Source organism: Argentina silus (genome assembly GCF_951799395.1).
Source record: "Argentina silus genome assembly, chromosome: 19".
Taxonomy (NCBI): domain Eukaryota; kingdom Metazoa; phylum Chordata; class Actinopteri; order Argentiniformes; family Argentinidae; genus Argentina; species Argentina silus.
In genome coordinates this window covers 2964274-2983468 of record NC_139673.1, presented here as the reverse complement: position 1 = coordinate 2983468, position 19195 = coordinate 2964274, and the positions used below count along the sequence as shown (strand labels likewise).

Here is a 19195-nt window from a genome sequence, read left to right as displayed (position 1 = left end):
CCAAGTCTCTGCTTACAACCCTCAAAAACAGGACACAGGCTTACTTAAAAATAGACCCGGACACTGGCCAGGGGCTGAGGGCTTAGGTGTTAACGCGCCGGTCGATTTGGGACTGAGCCAGTGTCAGCGGGCGTTCTCCGGCCTGTCTTTGTTCGCGTCCCCTAATAGGATAAACCCTGAGATCCCACCCCACCGCCGCCGCCGCCGCCGTCCTCTCCGTCAGGACAGCCCTTTCCTCGGCAGCGACGGAGATGGATCTGTGTGGCTCCCGAGCACAGAGAGGGATGGCGTGACACCGCGGGGTGCATAAAACCCATCCATCCTCGGGCGCGAGCGCACACACTGCGACAGGGAGATAACACAGAAACCAGAGCCGCCCGGAGTGCGAGTGTGACGTGTGTGTGTGTGTGTGTGTGTGTCACTGAGTGTCCTTATCAAAGTGTCTTTTCTCCAGGCGAGTGAACGTCTCCATCTCTGAAGCCTGCCTCAACCCATGTTACTCTTAAGTAGAGGCCTGTTTGCATAGAGGAGGGGGAATCGTGTGTCTTCCCTCATCAAGGGAAACACCCTTCCCACGTAACACCCTGTATTGCTGACTGATTATCGTTGCCATGGACACATCTATGTAACCAAACTCAAGGCCTTCTACTACTAACCTGCTACAGGGGCAAAAGAACGCTTAAGCCTCTGGCCAGCAGAATACCGTCATGTAAGAATGAACGCTGGAGAAGAGCTCAGAGGCGCATACCGTATCATCGCATGGTCCCTGGTTCGATTCCGGCCATCGACATATCCTGCATGTCATCCCTCCTCTCTCTCTCACCCATCCTTCCTGTCAATCTCTACTATCTCTATCCCAATAAAGCAGAAATGCCCTAAACAGCTGTGAACACAGCAGCCTCGCAACCCCATGCAAGTCTTTCTTTCTTTTCCCGACGCAGAGGCGAAGAAACAGATGAGGAACTGAGAAAAACTATCGGAGAAACCTTAACTTAATCATCATCAAACTCTCCGTCCCCGAGGCCGGACCTGGATTGCTGGACCTCAGCAGCCAACCTCGAAAACTCCCACGCAACACCCTGCAATCATGCAAATGGCGAGATGATAGCAACACATTTAACAAGGCACTTACAAGTTCATCTGGGTGCAGGAAAGAGAAAGAGAGAGAGAGAGAGAGAGAGAGGAGAAGGAGCTTGTTCATTCCTGTCTATGAGTATAACACTAATCGACACCACTTGATGCATGTGTCACTTTCTAGTTAGTTCCACCACCACCACATTCAACAGCCCTTATCTTGACTTCCCCCGCCCCTCCCTGGTGGGTGGGGGTCCAAATAGAATTTCATCATCAAAAGGGAAGAGGAAATCACTGAACAAGAAACATTGATAAATCATTCACCACGATACTGGGTTTACACCTGTTCTTCATCAACAGAACAACAACAGACGGGCGTGATGCGGTGGGGCATGAATCTTTTATGGGGTTGATTAAGAGAGGAACGGTGTGAGAGAGAGAGAGAGAGAGAGAGAGAGAGAGAAAGCTTCTGTACTAGGGCTCCACTCGGGAGTGTTTACTTTAGATAGGGCTTGTAGGGAGAGTCTGACTGACTGAGGCTTCCCAGTCGCGAGAGCTCTGCTCAGGGAGGACTACGCCACCGAGGTCCAGCTCTGGGCGCCACAGGGTCGCGGAGCATGTCACAACGCCTTCCAGCGAACACCATCCCTCAAACAGGAGCCACGCCACAACAGGAAATGAAACAGGACACTGCCAGCGGGTTATGAGGGCATGTAAGAGAAGCAGCATACCAGGGGAGGCTGGCGGAGGCAGAAATACGGTTTCGATATAGTTCCTCATTCCATTCCACGCGTTACAATAAACCCGTCCTCTGATTCCTACCTCCACCAGCCTCCCCTGGAGCGTACGCTACAGAAAGAGGGGGCAAGTGAGGAGGAATAATGAAGGGGACTTCCATCTAGGAGCCCCTTCAGCGTTGTCACAACATGGCCGCCTCAGTGCTTGTCCGTTGAGGGTACATCAGGGAAGTGGACTAATCGTAGGGAAAGTTATTCTCAGAGAGAGCATTTAGGCTTAACAAAACGAAACAAAAAGCGTCAGTAACACGGTCAGCCGCCGACACCTGTGTCGCAACCCTTTAATTTCATTAACATGTTGTTACAGAGTCAGTTGGTATTCACTGTTGTTAAAGAGTCAGTTGGTATTCACTGTTGTTACAGAGTCAGTTGGTATTCACTGTTGTTACAGAGTCAGTTGGTATTCACTGTTGTTACAGAGTCAGTTGGTATTCACTGTATGGTGGTACGTATGTAGTATGTATGTGGTACGTAGAGTTGAGCTGAATAAGGAGCAGTTGTGCTATTCCTTCTCGGTGCCCTTTGACCCCTCAGCGCTGTCTCGTTCTCTGGGAAACAGGGTGGGCTGGCAGGCAGTGGCAGGTTCCCCCATTCAAAATGATTGCGGTCCACTTCCAATGGAGCTTCGCTTTTAGTGACACAAGACAGAACGGTCCATTTTGCCATCATCATCATCATCCTGCTCCTCCTCCTTCTCTTCATCCGGAGCAGTAAGCCCATTGTGACTCGGCCCATTGACTATCGACCGCAAGGGACTAAAGGTGGAAAATAGATCTACTCTGCTTCATTTCAGACCCATTAAACCTTCATGGTGCCAGTCTGAGTAACAGGATTTCAGAGGGAGGGAAGGGACAGGATGACTGGACTGTTCCACTCGGACGGAGAACAATGAGAGTCCTACTGCCATGCTGCTGACATCATCACAGGTCTGATTAGAGGTCTGAGTCCTCCTCGCTCAATTGGTGTGCGGCTCTGGCTGTCGTCTCCCCCTTCCTCTGTGTGTGTGTGTGTGTGTGTGTGTGTGTGTGTGTGTGTGTGTGCGTGTGCGTGTGTGTGTGCGTACGCGTGCGTCCCTTACATCAGTCAGAGGAAGAGCCACCCTTACAGAACGTCCCTCACACATCTCATCCACAACAAAACAAAAACAAGCTTCTTCTTCTTCTTCTTCTTTTTTTTGACTAAAGGGTGGTGAACCAATCTATTTATCCCCCAGCATCCTCCGGGCTCATCTCTCCACCCCTCGGGGGAGCTTTCTCCAAATCAGTCATGCTCTCCCCTTTTGTTTACGGCGCGGGCGTCCGTCGAGGATTCTGCTCAAAATGCAGATGAGAGAGACCGGCTGATGCCAGGAGACTCCGACACATCACACAGACTAGCAGCTGCCGTCAACCCTGTGAGCGTTGCTGCTGCTTCTGCTGCTGCTGGGGACATGAGGGGAGGGGAGAGACAGGCCCACTGGGTCCTCGCCTGGAGGAGATGAGAGAGATTTATAGGAGCCATTTACCTCTTCAGAAGGCCACAGCTGTTACGGAGTCTGAGCGAAGTCATTACTTCAATAATTAGAGTCTCACTCAGGGCCACGTTGCAGGAAGCTGGTTAAAGCACTTACATCAGCAGCATCGTTACGGAGAATTGTGATGGGAGAAAGGCGAAGGAGGGGGGGGAAAAAAAACAAATGCCAAAGCATTCAAACATTTCTAAAGACCCACTTCAGGACAAAATGGTTTCCATCCACGCGCACGCTTTCAGTCAAAGCAAGAGCTGAGCCGTCTTCCAGTGAGTGACAGAAAACAACGGAGAGAAACTCCCACGTCCGACGATGATTGATGCGGCTCGTTTTGGCTATGGTTTTTCTGCAAGCCCCCATTTTCAACATCAGCGATCTGGAACCAAACTGAAACAAACAAGCCTGCAAGACAAGCAGGTGCTGCAACATCATATTTGGCCTAGTTGGCCTACAAATGTAGTCAAGATGCTGTAAGGGAAAAGAGAGAGAGAGAGAGAGTCACCTTTTTTAGCCTACATCTTTTGACAAGGGTCAACTATTGATTTGGACTAAAATTGAATTCAGGACAGGCACAAAAGCCTACTGAAGCATAGTGGTAAAGCACAGGTGAATGGAGTCTTGTGCAACTCAAATTGCACAAGACTACTGTGTCTAGGCTTTACACACAGCTGGGCTTCATACACAGCTGACAAAAGGACCGCACTAATAAGGAACATTATGGCTGTACTCAAAATCACAAGAAGCAGACCAAAACACATCTCTTTCTCTGCTTCCTAAAAGACTCTCAGAAAGACTCACAGAGAATAGAGAGTGAAAGTAAAAGAGAAAGAGCAGAAAATAAATAAAAGAGCAGCTCCCAATGGCACCATCAGAGAGAACAGAAGACAGAGGGAAAAAAATAAAAATTGACTCAATAAAATAGGTCACAAGGCTCATCAGCACACACATAATAGCTCCCTATTTCCACAGACTCCTCTGTCTGCTCTGCAGATGTCCCTCAGGTGCCAGAAGCAGCCTTCCCAAGGTGACAGGCTAACCCCTCCATCTCTGCTAATGAGAAGCCTGCTTCCTTGAATTAGGAAAAGGGGAGTGTGTGTGTGTGTGTGTGGGGGGGGGGGGGGGGGGGCAGTGTTCAGTGGTGCAGCCTCAATGCATAACCAACAGTGTCGGGGGGCCTCATGGGTTAGCCTAAACTTGTGACCGAGTGGGGGGAGGGAGGGGCTGATAAAACGCTTAGGCCCAGGCTAAACACACTTCAATGGTGTTTCAGCATAATCAGAATGGGCTTTTACAGTCAAACTGCTTTGAAACTGCTGTTCAAGGGCTTTTCTCCCAGATAACTGGCTTCGTGCCTCAGAGCTACTGAACCTTCGCCCTTGTGCTTGCTTTATGAAAATGGAGACAGTCCAGAATGAAGCTAAGGATGATGAAGTGAAGAGTTTTGGGGTTATCATCCGGAGGAGGAATAAATTATGATGATTATTATTATTTTAATTTTTTTTAAAACTCTCCTTTTCCTTAAGTTATTTAAACAGCCTAAACCAACACACTCACTGTCCTCAACGGCAGACCTCAGTCCGAACACAGCCTGACCCCTCTGACCACCACAACATCGTTAGAGAAGGTCGAGACCTCGCACGTCCTCACCAGACCCGTCGCAGACTAATGCTTCTGAGGCACCAACCGAGCACAACATGATTCAGAGGGGCTGCCGCAATCACAGCTCCCATCAAAACCGAGGGAAAGGGTTGACTCATGGGGAGGAGAAGGAGAAAAACATGAAACTCGGAAGCAGGGGGTGAGTAAAGACAGGTATATGTCCGTCCCCTTGGAAGGAGGAAAGGAGGGAGCGTTGTAACAGCAGGACATACAGAGTTATTGACAAAAGAGGCAGGGTTGGCTGCTAAGCTAACACCGTAACCGCATACACCACAAGTAAACAAGAGAGACGGATGCAGCTAGCATACGGACGCCTTATTTACGTAGACAGCTCCCCGCCTTCCTCTTGACCAATCACTAAAACATAAGACCCGGGGGGGGGAATCAATAAGTTGTGAAAGCCAATATGAACAAGGAACAGGGAGCAAATCCACAAGTTCAGCTGAGGGCAGGATGATGTTAATGAGATGTGTGGCTATAAATCTTGATCGATACGACTGGGCCCAAGTCAGTAGTTTGCGCCACGAGGGTGGTTTTATGTTCCATGCATGTGGCTTTTACAGCCTGTATCTGTGGCTTTTGCCTCTGCACATTAAAATGGACCGCTCTTCATAATAGTTTTGCAGTAAAAAAAAAAAATCCAATAAAGCATAGGGCTAGGTCAGTTCTGCTCTGCCTCTCTGTGCTCTCTCTACCACCGACTCGGGTTTTCTTCCTTGTAAAAATACTGACAAGTCGGTGAGGAAAGCTCCGTCCTCTGTGTGCATACCGCACAACCAGATCCACAGACGATGCAATCACCATGACACGGCACACCGTTAACACCTCCCTAAGCAACTGGACCCTGGACTTCCTGACGGGCAGAGCCCAGGTGGTGAGGATCGGCAGCATCACCTCCTCCACACTGGTTAACAACACGGGGACCCCCAGGGCTGTGTGCTCAGTCCCCTCCTGTACTCCCTGTTTACCCACGCACAACTCCAATTCTACCATCAAGTCTGCTGCTCATCCGCACTAGAGACTATTTGCACTCACCACACAAACAAACACACACACACACACACACACACACACACACACACACACACACACACACACTTCATCATCACTGCTATATGTATTATTCCACCATTCCAAGACCACACTTATTGTATTGCTTGACTGTTATTACCATGTATTGTGTATTGTACTTATTACACTTTTTTATTCCGATCCCTTGTCACTGCACTGAGAGGTAGCTCGTAATACGCATTTCATTATACCGTTAACAGCTGTATACTGTGCATATGACAAATAAACTTCGATTTGATTTACCAGACGCATAGTATCCGGGTAAAGGCTGTCACACAAAGCTTTGCATTGCAAAACACGGCTAAGAAAGATACGATTACAAACTGTCGGCAGCTGGCTGTGAGATTCTAAACAATGTTCGCCTAGGGAGAATCTTGAAAACTAACCCAACGGAGATCAGGTGTCCCCCTGATTGTTGTCGCATTGACAGCACAAACAAGCAAGAAGAAACAGAGCAAGCCATCCTGTCCGATTTTTGCACACAAGAATATTCGGATTGTTCCGCGACTCAAGGCACACCCAAGGTGGAAACAGCCTCTCCCAAACCCCCAGCGTAGCTACCTCTTTTCTATCCTGCAAACACTCCAGCACAGCCAAGTTGTTGCTCCAGGTGTGCTTCGGACAAAGCCGGGTCAAGTCCTCCCGGCAGGCCTCCTCTTCAGCCAGCTTCCAACTGGTCATCCTCCGAGGCTGCGAGGCCGCGGCAACCGGGGCGTCTTTGACTGGTACTGCCGCTCCATCAAAGACCGGAGGTTTCGGTGGAATAGCGGGTACATTTCCAATATTATTGCTCGGTTGTTTCGGTCCTTGAAATGTACATAAGCAGAATGACACGGACATCAACAGCAGCAGCAGCTGAACACGTCTACACGCCGCCATCTTCGGGGAAATTGCTGTAGCAAAGCGGCAAATACGCCACTCCTGGTCAGGCTGGTAGATAGAGCTAGAGGCAGTAGATAGGTCGTGCACAGTGATAACATATTATGTGGTGAAAATTTACAGAATAAAAGTGTATGTTTATTATAGGATGGTTCGTAGTTTCATTACAATCGCGTTTTAAGTTAGCACAAGCCCGAGTATCAAACACTGTCCTGCTTGTGCTGATTTAGTTTGTCATAGATCTGTTACCCTATTCCTCCCACCTATGTCATGAGCGTAGTTCTACGTTAGATAGAAACTGTACTGTAGCCGTGGTCTAATTTAACTCCAACGCCAAACACGAACATAGATAATTAGTCTATCGATGACTGATTTATCATGTATCACCTCCTGACCAATGTGTGTGCTGTTTGTAATGGTGACATGATATCCATAAACGCGTTATCCAACCGTGAATTATTACAGTCTATGTGTATGAAAAAAACATGACCGTTGCATGCAGCCACTGCATGTTTTAAAAAATAAACCCAGAATGAATATGAATATGTTGCAACTCTACACAGACCAGTTTCCTAATCTTTGCTTCTCTCAAAGAAAGAAAACGTCAAAGAGGAAGCCTCATAGTATCCTGCATTCCATGCTGAGGTGGATTGAGGAGACAAGAGGGACCAGTGTCTGACATGGAGAGGCAGCAGTGTTCCTAGCCTCTGCAACCATCTGATTCTGTCTTCATTGTTGTGTGTCTGGCCCCAGAAACCATGATTGAGTCCGGACATAAGAGAGCCACCCCCTCACCCTCTCCAGCCGCCCAAACCGTTGCTGTTTCATGGGCAGCTCCTGGGAGGTTGACTGAGTTGGCGGATCGGTAGAGGTCAGGGAGAGGGCAGGAGCTACAGTTCTTAATGTCATCATAGGCTGGAGAGGTTGCCAAACAAAAGCAGCTCTTTATGAGATTATCAGCGTTGGCAGGAGGCACCAGGTGGTCTGAAAAACAACATACTTGTGTGAGAAACAGACAAGCATGCATGCTGGTGGAGTACACACAGGGCACACAGAAACAGACCCACATGAACAAACAGGATACACACACAGGGTACACAGTACACACACAGGGTACACAGTACACACACACACACACACACAAAGTATTTGCACACACATACTCTACTGTACCGAATCCAATCAATGTGAGAACATGTTTATTGTGCATATTCACATGTATTCCTCCTCTACATAACATTATACACATATTTGCACAATATAATCAATTAAAACACGTACATCCCTCAGATGACAGATCCTTTATCAAAACTAAAGTTCAGACGAGGAGCATGGAACACTGAGGGTCAGCCCGGCTTCGGAGCTGGCTCGGTACTCTGGAGAGTGAGCCAGCCATAAAAGCATCAATTTGAGGTAAAAATGGGATTTTTTTTTTTTTTTTAAATAACTCCTTTATATACAAATAAAAAACAATGATAAGCCCTTCTTGAAGTCAAAGACTCCCAACCCACACTGATATAAAAGACAATGGCGGGTGTGGAAACTATCCCTGGAGATGAACAGAGCAGAGTGATAAACCAAGTCTAACGGTTTGAGAACTGAGGCTGCTGCGTGCGTTTAAATGTGTCGCCATAATCGAGGACAGGGAGCAGTGTCGCCTAGATGACTTTTTCTGAGTAGAATCAAACCCTTCCTGAAGATCAAGAATAGCCTGCTGAACTGAGGGAGCACAGGAGTACACAACAGTATCATCAGCATAAAGATGCAATTTACAAATGTTCAAGGACAATCCAACGTTATTTATGTGAATGGTTAAAAGCAATGGACCTAGAATCTAACCTTGAGGAACACCTTTATTAACACTGAGAAAAGTTAGACTGAACTCCCATCTTCTAAAATACATTGAGTTCTATCCTGCAGAAACCAATTACAGGCTGTCTGATCCAAACCAATGTATAGATAACCTCCGTAATAGGAGGGCATGATCAACCTTATTAAAAGCCTTAGAGCGGTCAATATAGAGGGCTGCACAATGCTGTTTCTTGTCACATAATTGATAATGCCCAGACCTAAAACCTGACAGTTTGACACAAAACATTTCAGATATGAATGTGAAGTAAATTGGTTCAAACGATAATAAGATTTCCCGAGGTATGAATATGGCAGAAACTCGTATTGCCAGATTTTGTCGTTTTCTGGATCCCACATATTTCCCCGATTTAACCAAGTTATTTAAAGATACAGTAACCACCACAGAAGATGTGACACACCCTTCCTGCGCACACATTTCTGCAACCAGAAAACCTCAAACCAGCTTTGGGATGCATTTTCATCATTACTTTGTTTACATTGGATGGGGGCTTTCTTTTTTTTTCCGGAGGCAGAAAGAGACAGAAACATCAAAAGAATTAGCTGTAATGCACTGTTCTGTAATTGAATTCAGCATTCGCTGGGGAGCCGGATCGCTGTGCATGTGTGATGATTTGTGAGTCAAACTGTAATTGCTGAGGGACCACAGAAGCTGTGTCAAGAGTACACACCCTTTAATAATAGTTTGCCACAGTGTGCCGGCTGATGACTCCTTCCCTCACGCTGAGTTTAGTTTAGAAGGGAAAAGGGAGGGAGTTTATACCCTGTCCCCTAAACAGGCATCAGCCTTTGTTCTGTGATCAGGAGAAGCCACCCAGGAGGTTTAAACAAAACCCAGGAAACAATGAAGGGACCTCGGCTTGAAACATATTTGTAACTGACAACACTTATGAAGATGTTCTAGATTGTTTAGAAATCTGTATTGAAAATATACAGTTCTTCTACCCCAGATGGGGTAGAGAACTGTAGAGTGTTACTTTGACATGGATTATTGGGAGGTTTAGGATTTGAATAGCATGATGTGATGATTTGTTTTGATCACAAGAGACCAAGAAAGGAGAAATGAGACTCAAGGTAGAAAACTTGCATCAAGGGAACATAAACTGCTATAGTTGTTATTCTCCAAGCTTGTGTGCATGTGGAGTCTGGACAGACTTGGCACTGATTGAAAAATCAATCCAGCCTGATTACAAATCGAGGAATGGCCCTGTGTAGTGAGACGTGAAGAAGACTTCTCAATTCAAAGCCACAGCAATATCTTTCACATCTAATTTTTCCATCTGAACGAGCCCACAAAGTGAAATCTATCATGAATATTAATCAATCATTTTTATTCCCTACTTATTTCTTATATGCCATCATAAGTTTTTATCATGTGTTGGTGACCCATTCAAATCTCATTACCCTCCCAATATCTATCTCTGTCTGTTTTTGCTCTCTGTGTGTTTCTTGCTCTCAGGGAGCTGTCAGGGCTCTTTTGTATGCTCTTCCATTTCTCCTGCAATCACATCCATATTACACAGGGATTCAGGGAGGCCAGACCTGAGGCTACAGGCAGAACCACTGCAATTGTGATGCTGAGAAAAGATAGAAAGAGAGAGAGAGAGAGAGAGTGAAAGAGAAAGTGAGAAAGAGTGAGAAAGGGCAATAGAGAATGAAAGTAAAAGAAAACGAAGGAGAGAAAGAAAAAATAAGGTAAGTGGGGGGGGGGGAGAGATAGTCAGAAAACGTAAGGGCGGAGGGGAAAATGACGAGAGAGTGGGCGAGAGACAGAGACAGCTTGATTGATTGCTGTGGACTCCTGGCTCTGAGTTACAGTACAGCCCTCATGTCATCTGCTGAGCCTCAGCCCCAGTCATATATCTATAATGGGAAATATATTCCATGTTCACAATGCATTACCCTGACAGGCGCTGGAAACGGGTGAGTCTGCAGCCTTATTTTAATCGTGTGTGAAACAAACCTATCCATCATAGTGTGCCCCCACGGGCGGCATTCTCCAGGAAGCAAGGCTGTATACCATCTGCAGCAGTGGGAGGCTGGTGAAGATAGAAATCGCACCAGCCTCCCCTGGTCTGCAGGGTCAGCTGACCCTGAGATAACCTTCAACCCCTCCCTCTGTACAGAATAGAGAGGGCTACTGCAGTATATGGCATCTTTGACCCCAACCTGATGTACCCCCTGTGGGAATTAAGGTGATGAAATAAGAAAATAAAACACTTTTTTGTGTTTATTATCTAGCAAGTCAGCCAGCCAGCCAGCCAGCCAGCCAGCCAGCCAGTCAGCCAGTCAGTCAGTCAGCCAGCCAGTCAGTCAATCAGTCAGTCAATCAGTCGGCTTCTCCGCTTTTTAGCTTTTCAGTATCATCAGTTTCATCGCCACCTGACCTATGAGTCATATCTGATAAGCCAGTGCAGGCGATGACAGCCATGCATAATGTGACCTCGGTGCTTTCCGGAGTTTAGTTGAAATTAACATAAAGATAAAACCGCAGACTATCACAGAAAAGTCCCGTGGTACGCTCAACCCTTCATACGTCCCGCACTACAGTGTATCTAAATCTAATCTCTCTCTTGCCCACTATCTCACGGCTAGCAGGGACTCTGTGGCTGCCTGACTCCCACATCTCTAACCTCCGCTGCGAGACTTGAGAGCGGTTTGAAGCATCTCCCGTCCCACACACAAGACTTGCTCTAGCCGGCAGCCACACTCCCTCAACTGCGCTCCCATCCTCCCATCCTCCCATCTTCCATCTTCCATTCCCCCCCCCCCTCCCGGCCCTCCAATCAGACAGTCATGCCACTTCCCATTAGGCACGCGATTCCTTTTCATTTGACTACGGGGTGTGCTTGACACCTGCCCTTGATTCCAGGCGACAGTGAGCCCCCCGTAGGTCTGTGCACTCTGGCCCAGACCAGCTTCCAGAGGTCCCCCACAGCTGTGTACACTGGCCCAGACCAGCTTCCAGAGGTCCCCCACAGCTGTGTACACTGGGCCAGTCAGATCCAATCTTGTTAGCCTCTCTTCTGCTATAATCCCCACACAATGGCTCTGGTGTCTGAACCCCTATCGTCTCAACTAGCCTCTTTTCTTAGCTCCCAACATGCATGACGACTCAGGAACACAGGCTTGCATGCACGCATGCATGCATGCACTATGAAAGTACACACACGCCCTTACAGTGACTACACACACGTACACAAAAAAAAAAAAATTTAAAAAAAAAAAACAGACAGTGGTCTGTTGTTAGCAACAGTACACCAGGGGAGGCTGGTGGAGGCAGAAAATTGGAGGACGGGCTTATTGTAATGCATGGAATGGAATGAGGAATGGTATCAAACATTGTAATGCATGGAATGGAATGATGAATGCGTGTTTGATACCACTCCTCATTCCATTCCATGCATTCTATTTCTAACTCCAACAGCCTCCCCTGCAGTAAACACACATAGACACCATCACACTGTGCATGCTGTGTAAGTTATAGACCAGTGGTTCCCAAGCACCCAATATTAGATATTGTGATAATATTATTCTGTTGGATAGGGGGCATGCATTTATTTTTGGTACTGAGACTGCAGTCGGCTATTCAACAGGACTGTTTGGGAAGGTAAATCACAGATTTATTTCGCGTACCCCCCTAGATCGATCCACGTACCCCCGGGGGTACGCGTACCCCACTTTGACAATGGTGGCTGTAGACAGATGTGGCTGTTCACACATACACATACAGTCATTATTACTCACTCTCTATTAACACACATCAAGTACAGTATGTGCACATACATATTCATTAGACATCTTCTTTGAAATGTAATTGGTTCTGTAGCGGTCACCTTTGTCGGGTCCAAGAGTTCAGTGTACAGTACATCAAAGAGCAGCTCTGAGCAGTCGCTATGATGGGAATTCTCCCCTAAATTAACATCAGTTGCAGGGGAGAACGGATTCAAAAGATCCTCTGAAGTCTGGTCTCACAGTAGCAAGAGGATTTAGCTAATTAATTAGTTGAATCAATAAGAGATAATTAGGGATTATAACGGTATGACTATGACAGATTATGTTGAAATGCTCACATTATATTCCTCGTTTTTAAAGTAATTAAAGAGAGAACCTGTCCAATCAAACTAGAATATATGTCTATACAAACAACAACAAACAGATGGGACCAGCCAGCCACAAGAGTTCAACAAAACCTTGCAAATGTTTATTCTCCCTGAAATTGTTCCAGGAGAAACTCTGCTTGTTAATGTGCCGTTGTGCCGATTTCTAACGATTATGAATTCCAGTGCTTCAATAAGTGTGAGGCTTGGCATTCACTAAGAGATGAGCCTGGGGCCTCAACAGTCTGAGCTCTGATTCAGCAGGATAATACGCAGGCCTTTTCTCCTCACACACAAATCAATAATGGAAGCTAAATGAATTTACTTCTCACACAAGGAACAGAAATCAATTGGCACTCCTCAGAGAAAGACACTGGAGAAGTATAATGAGGAAAAAAAAAGGAAAGGACGCATCATGTTATTTATTTTAGACCTCGAGAATCGTGTGAGGCACGATGAGAAAATAACCCCACTCAACCTCACTTAAGGTGACTTACATGTCAGGCCCATCCTCAGCCTGTTCTGGGAACATTGCAGTGAGCTGAGGTGAAGCATTTATGGGGAAGGCCAACTTCGGTTGCACGTTTGGGGTCCTAAACAAGTGGCAGCCATATTTCCCTTATTCGTCCTCAATGACATGGGAGAGGGAGTCTGTTAGGGGGTGGGAAGGTCAGCACACACATGCACACACACACACACACACACACACACACACACACACACACACACACACACACATACTGTCCACCGTCCTTCCTCCCCTACAGAGTGACCCCTCTAATTACTGATGCTCAGGATTACACTGCTGTCAATCAAATCTTGTCCAGAGGGCAAGGACACACACACACACACACACACACACACACACCCACGTCACAGCAGGCGGCGCCATTAAGACACAGTCACTCTCATGTTAGATATTGATCAGTGAAGGGTACTCTGATGTTGGATATTGATTGGTATGCTGTTTACGGAACAGAACCATGTCTCAGCATTTTCTTGGAGAAGTAAATAGCTGCCAGGCAGACTTCCAGCACAACAGGACCTGTGAGCATTATACTACTGACTGTAATGGAGATTACTAATTGTTTCTTTGAGCAACAGAACCAGCCGGAGGAGCAAATACTGTAGTTGGAAAGAAAGACAATAGAGATTCTTAACTGTATATGGACAAATTCGCCAGCTAGACTTTTTAGAATATAGGTAGAGTGAAGAGTGAAGTTTTATTTTATTTAACCTTTATTTTAGCAGGGAGTCCCATTGAGACCAAGGTCTCTTTTACAAGGGAGCCCTGCATACACACAGTTTACAATAATACATGATACACACACAGAATTACAACATAATAAAACACAATCAAGAAAAATAAACACATTTTTCACAAGGATATACATATATATATTTTTTATGGTTCGAAGTCCAGACTCCGAGCCAGGCTTCTTCCTTCTCCAATGTCAACAGTGTTTAAACGGAACTCTCTCTCTCTCTCTCTCCAACTTTAAATGGTCTCCATCGTTAAAGGTCATATTCATTTAGAAATAAAAGTCAAACGCTCTGGCGCATGAGGACGATGTGTAGCGAACCCCCATAAACGTCCCTCGCTCATTTGCCTCATTAGGCGAACGTTGATGATGATGCTCGTTTGAGAACAATAAATAAATAGATAAATGGGACTTGCTCATCCCTGACACGACTCATTAAAGCCAATTCAATTAACCATCAAGGCTAAACTCACTCTCAGCAGTCCTGCATCCAGCCTTGATGTCTCCAGCAGAGCCAAGGAGAGAGATATATACACACACTCATGAGCACAGAAGAAAAATGTAGCCTCGGAGGGGGGCCTTACGGGGGGGGGGGGGGGGGGGGCTTGTATTACGGCAGAAGGACGTCTGAAATCGTATTATTATTGTTCTCCATAAGCAAAAACAAAACAAAACAAAACAAAACATGAAGAGACTGTATTTCCCTGGAAGCTGTCAAGGTCAAACATCTATTTATGTATCCCCAGTTGAAGCTGCAGTTATAGTATCATTATGATTTATTTCAAATCAGCATACACAACTATTTCTCAAGATGCTTCTATGCTACAACCCTCTGCAGACCATTGTCCCTGTCACCAGAATGACTCAACATCCTGTATATTGTCCTGTATATCTGATATTCAGCTCCGCAAAAAATATTCCAACTCATAGTTGGATTCAAACAATGGAGGAGCTACAAAGCCCACATTCCACAGACGTCGACGCTGCCTGTCTCCACATGACTGAGCACAGCCTGCCTACCCCTGCCTATCCTCAGACCATCTGCTTGACCACAGGTGGGTATTCCCACCTCATCCCTGCTCAGCCACTCACTTCATCAGCGCCCTGTAGAGCACAGGGGCTTCAGAGAGAGAGAGAGACACGTTCCATAAAACAAAACAAATAATCTGACTGCCTTGTTACTACAGCACTATTCTCACGTCAAAAGAACATCGCATCAACGCACACACACGGGCTCCTTGCCCAACGCGGATTCGCAGAGCTCTTTGGTCTGCTGTGCTGTACAAACCACACTGAGAGTAGCGGGGGGTGACGTTGACGGCTTGTAGCTGAGAGGCATGGGGGGGGAGAGAAAGAAAAAAATCCCCCCAAAAAATCAAGAGTTTCTGTAGCAGCGGGGGATCTGTTTTTCTCACTCTGAATTGATCCCTCCTACTCCCACTGAAAAGCAAGGCGCACATGGTGGAGCCGGGCTGAATTGTTCTGTTGTTGAACACAGACGGACAGAACGCGAGGGCCACTGATGTTGCCCACTGATTCATAGCCAGCAGCACCCTGTAATATCAATCAGGCCAACATCTACATGCAGCTTGCAGCAGGGACTGAGCTAAACAGAATAGCTACCTTTGAAGACCAGCCTCCACACTGGAGGCCGTGGCATCCCAGCGCCCGGTTCAATGCTGCCTGCCCACCTCACGCCGAGATAAGAAAGCTGGATTACATGGGTCTGTGTGAAAAATGGCTGGAGCAAATGTACGTCTGGGAGCTTTTATCTCTCCACAGCTGTGGCACTGGTCTGTCTGGGTTTCGAGGCAAATAACTAGGATGTGGAGGTAGTCCTGGATAAGGCTATTTGTGTCTAAGCTGTCGTTTACGGTTTACGTTTATCAGATCTCGCTCTAACAATGAGGGGGAAGTGAGGGGTGTGTGTCGTGTGAAATGGACCCTATTCGAGTCTTTCATCTGCTCTGATCTAGCAGTGTCCTGAAAAACCCTCTGTGGAGTGAACACAACTGACAAACCCTAGAACTTGAAAATAGCTTTAATGTCTGTTTGTCTGTTTGTTTGTTTGTGTTCTGCCGCCAGCCTTCAGGCCTTGGCCTTGTTCTGAACAGGAAGGTAGAGCTTGAACTCCGCAGGCAGCTCGTCCTCTGAGTACAGCCGGTCGGAGAAGTACACTCTGCGGATCCGGCAGTTGGCGTGAATCTGAGGTAGGGGAGACAGAAGACAAACACAGTCAGTATAACACTGTCAATTGAGAATGAAGTCCTTGAATGACCATGAATCGTCCACACAAGAGAACACGACGGGCTATGTAGGAGGCTTTACAGTGGATCCCTGGGTGATGAAGGTTCAGTGAGATTCAGTGAGAAAAACATTTATTAAAAATAAAAAGAGGGGAGTTGAGTGGCATGTTTATGAAACTCTATGAAGGCTTTATGAAACTCTATGAAGGCTTTATGAAACTCTATGAAGGCTTTATGAAACTCTATGAAGGCTTTATGAAACTATGAAGGCTTTATGAGACTATATGAAGGCTTTATGAGACTCTATGACGGCTTTATGAGACTCTATGAAGGCTTTATGAGACTCTATGAAGGCTTTATGAGACTCTATGAAGGCTTTATGAGACTCTATGAAGGCTTTATGAAACACTATGACGGCTTTATGAGACTCTATGAAGGCTTTATGAGACTCTATGAAGGCTTTATGAAACACTATGACGGCTTTATGAGACTCTATGAAGGCTTTATGAGACTCTATGAAGGCTTTATGAGACTCCATGAAGGCTTTATTAGGAGAGCGCAAATCAGAGAGACAGGCCTATTAGTTATGGAGTCAGGCAGGCAGGACAGTATTGTGTCGTATCAGCTTGGAACCAGGATGAGTGTGAAGCAGAGTGGGCCACAGTGCTGACCTGGACTCTCAGGGTCTCTATGAAGTTGGTACCGTAGGCCCGGCGGGTGAAGTCAGACAGGTTGAACTGGATCTGGTTCCAGCCATCGTCCAGCCTCATGGGCATGGTGCAGATGAAGGGCTTGACCCGCGTGGTACTCTGGTAGTTACTGGCACGGAAACGCCGCCTCACGTTCTTGTCATCCAGGACCTACGGTGGGCATACGTCACCACCGACAAGCAGTGTCATTTCAGTGAGACAGATGGATCCAGTCAACATGACCTAAACCACCGAGATCGTTGTTCTCAGTGAAGAACGACAGTTAGATCATTGTTCTGTTACCTGAACTTCAAAGGTGAAGTACTTCTTCAAATTCTTTATGATCATCACCAAAAAAGGCAGTTTGATTCCGAGGGTTTTCTTGGGATCTGCCGGGCAGGTGATGTATGTTGTGCTGCAATGAGAGAGAGCAGAGATTAGACACTTTATCTCATGAAATTGATAGGTGAAGGAAAGCACTGTCATTGTCATTACAATAAAGCCAACTGGTGGGTTAAAATTTACCTGACATTGGTTCCCTCAATCTCCAGGACCAAAGACTGAATATCATTGTCTGTGATTCTCTTGATTTGGCCATTTCTCACCTGAAATGAAACAATAACAAGATTACATCATCTATATCTTATCAGGTGTCATCAACAGGACAGGTTGCATCATGGGTCTCCATGTTCCACTGTCAGATTACCTTTTTGTCCCATATCTGCAACGGTTTACTACCGATACTGTAAAGAATGGACAGAAATCCACTTTGAAATGTGTTTTTAAACATCGTAGGTACAGAAATGCCGTTGAATCACTGAAAGAGAGAGTCCGATAGAGGAAGATCCGCTATTTCAAAACATTCGCAAGGATAAGATAAGGTGCAATTATTTTAAAAATCTACTGTGTCATCTGCCTAACAAATATAAAAATCGCAATGAGCCTTCATCGGTCAACAACCCTTGTATGATAACGCGTCGTAAACCAATAATGATGTAATAGTGGGTGATTCGCAGTGTTCGGATTCTGCGTTCTATTTCTCCCTCTAGAAACTGCGATCGTCACAAACGTTGTTCAGTGATGTGGTCGAGGGCGACCCGCAGTATGCGCCACTTTGCTCTGTGACTCTGTGTGTTGATCAGGTGTCATGGCAACAGATGCTAGAGACCGTGTAGTAAGTAAGTGGATATCATGTGAATTGGCCGTCATTGTGACAGACCACCACATAACCTTTTTTGCCCTCTTCTTGCAAAGGTTAATTCCAATAAATGAGCACGCACTTCGGAGTGACTGAATAGCCAGAGAAATGCAGACATGTTGGTGGCCAATCATCTTTGTACATGGGATCAATGCATGGCTTATTTAACTTGGTCTCCGGATATTCTTCATCACACAAGCAGACAGATGAAACATAAACATTATATTTATTTACATATGGCACATAATCTGTACAGAAGTCTTTTTCCTCCAATGTTTGAGCTTGAATGGAGGACAAGACTATTGAGTCAGCACCAAACGTGTTCACATTCAACATAGCCCTAAAATATCAGGTTATGGCATGAACATGCTGACACAACCATACCAACATAAGGCCATTGTTCAATTGCATTTTATCTGACAGAACATGAGTTTTAAAGAAAAATCTACTCAAAAAATCTACTCAAATTAAATTAGACATTATTTAGTGTGTGTGAGCAAAACATTTCCCATGGCAAAGGCCTTCATATTTGACATTCAAGCATTTGAATTCTGCTTCTTCCCTGTAATAAGCAAACAATCAATAAGGGCCAGATCACTCCGAGAGAGCCCATTTCAAAGTTCAGTGCTGAGACAGAGCCCTCTCTGATGCATTTTATGTCAGGTATACACTTCCTCGAGACTCAGGTGTGTGTGTGTGTGTGTGTGTGTGTGTATAAGTGCGTTTATGTGTGTGTGTGAGTGCCTGCGTACGTACGTTTATGTGTGGGTGTGTGTTTATGTGTGCATGCATGCGTTTATGTGTTCTTGTGTGCGTGAGTTTATGAGTGTGTGCGTGCGTGCGT

General features: G+C 46.0%; 3 protein-coding genes across 3 annotated transcripts in view; all 3 read right to left on the bottom strand.

Moving 5' to 3' along the window:
- Positions 1-6993, bottom strand: part of glg1b (golgi glycoprotein 1b) — a 39996-nt gene extending 33003 nt beyond the window's left edge. Inside the window, exon 1 of the mRNA XM_083691338.1 lies at positions 6670-6993. Coding sequence (XP_083547464.1) covers positions 6670-6987 — 318 coding nt within the window. The 5' untranslated portion in view covers positions 6988-6993. The remainder of the gene's footprint in view (positions 1-6669) is intronic.
- A 9313-nt stretch (positions 6994-16306) lies between these two features.
- LOC310819522 (cilia- and flagella-associated protein 20-like) lies at positions 16307-17950 on the bottom strand (the record flags this gene model as incomplete). Its single annotated transcript, XM_083690824.1, has 5 exons — positions 17860-17950; positions 17679-17758; positions 17457-17568; positions 17136-17324; positions 16307-16423 (listed from the first exon to the last, which is right to left on the bottom strand). Exons 1-5 carry the CDS (start codon positions 17941-17943, stop codon positions 16307-16309), a joined length of 582 nt encoding a protein of 193 aa, XP_083546950.1. The 5' UTR covers positions 17944-17950.
- Positions 17951-18569: 619 nt separating this feature from the next.
- wdr59 (WD repeat domain 59) overlaps positions 18570-19195 on the bottom strand; it is an 11702-nt gene continuing 11076 nt past the window's right edge. The window contains exon 25 of the mRNA XM_083690743.1: positions 18570-19195. This exon is cut by the window's right edge and continues 281 nt beyond it. The gene's annotated coding sequence lies outside the window, so the exon portion shown is untranslated.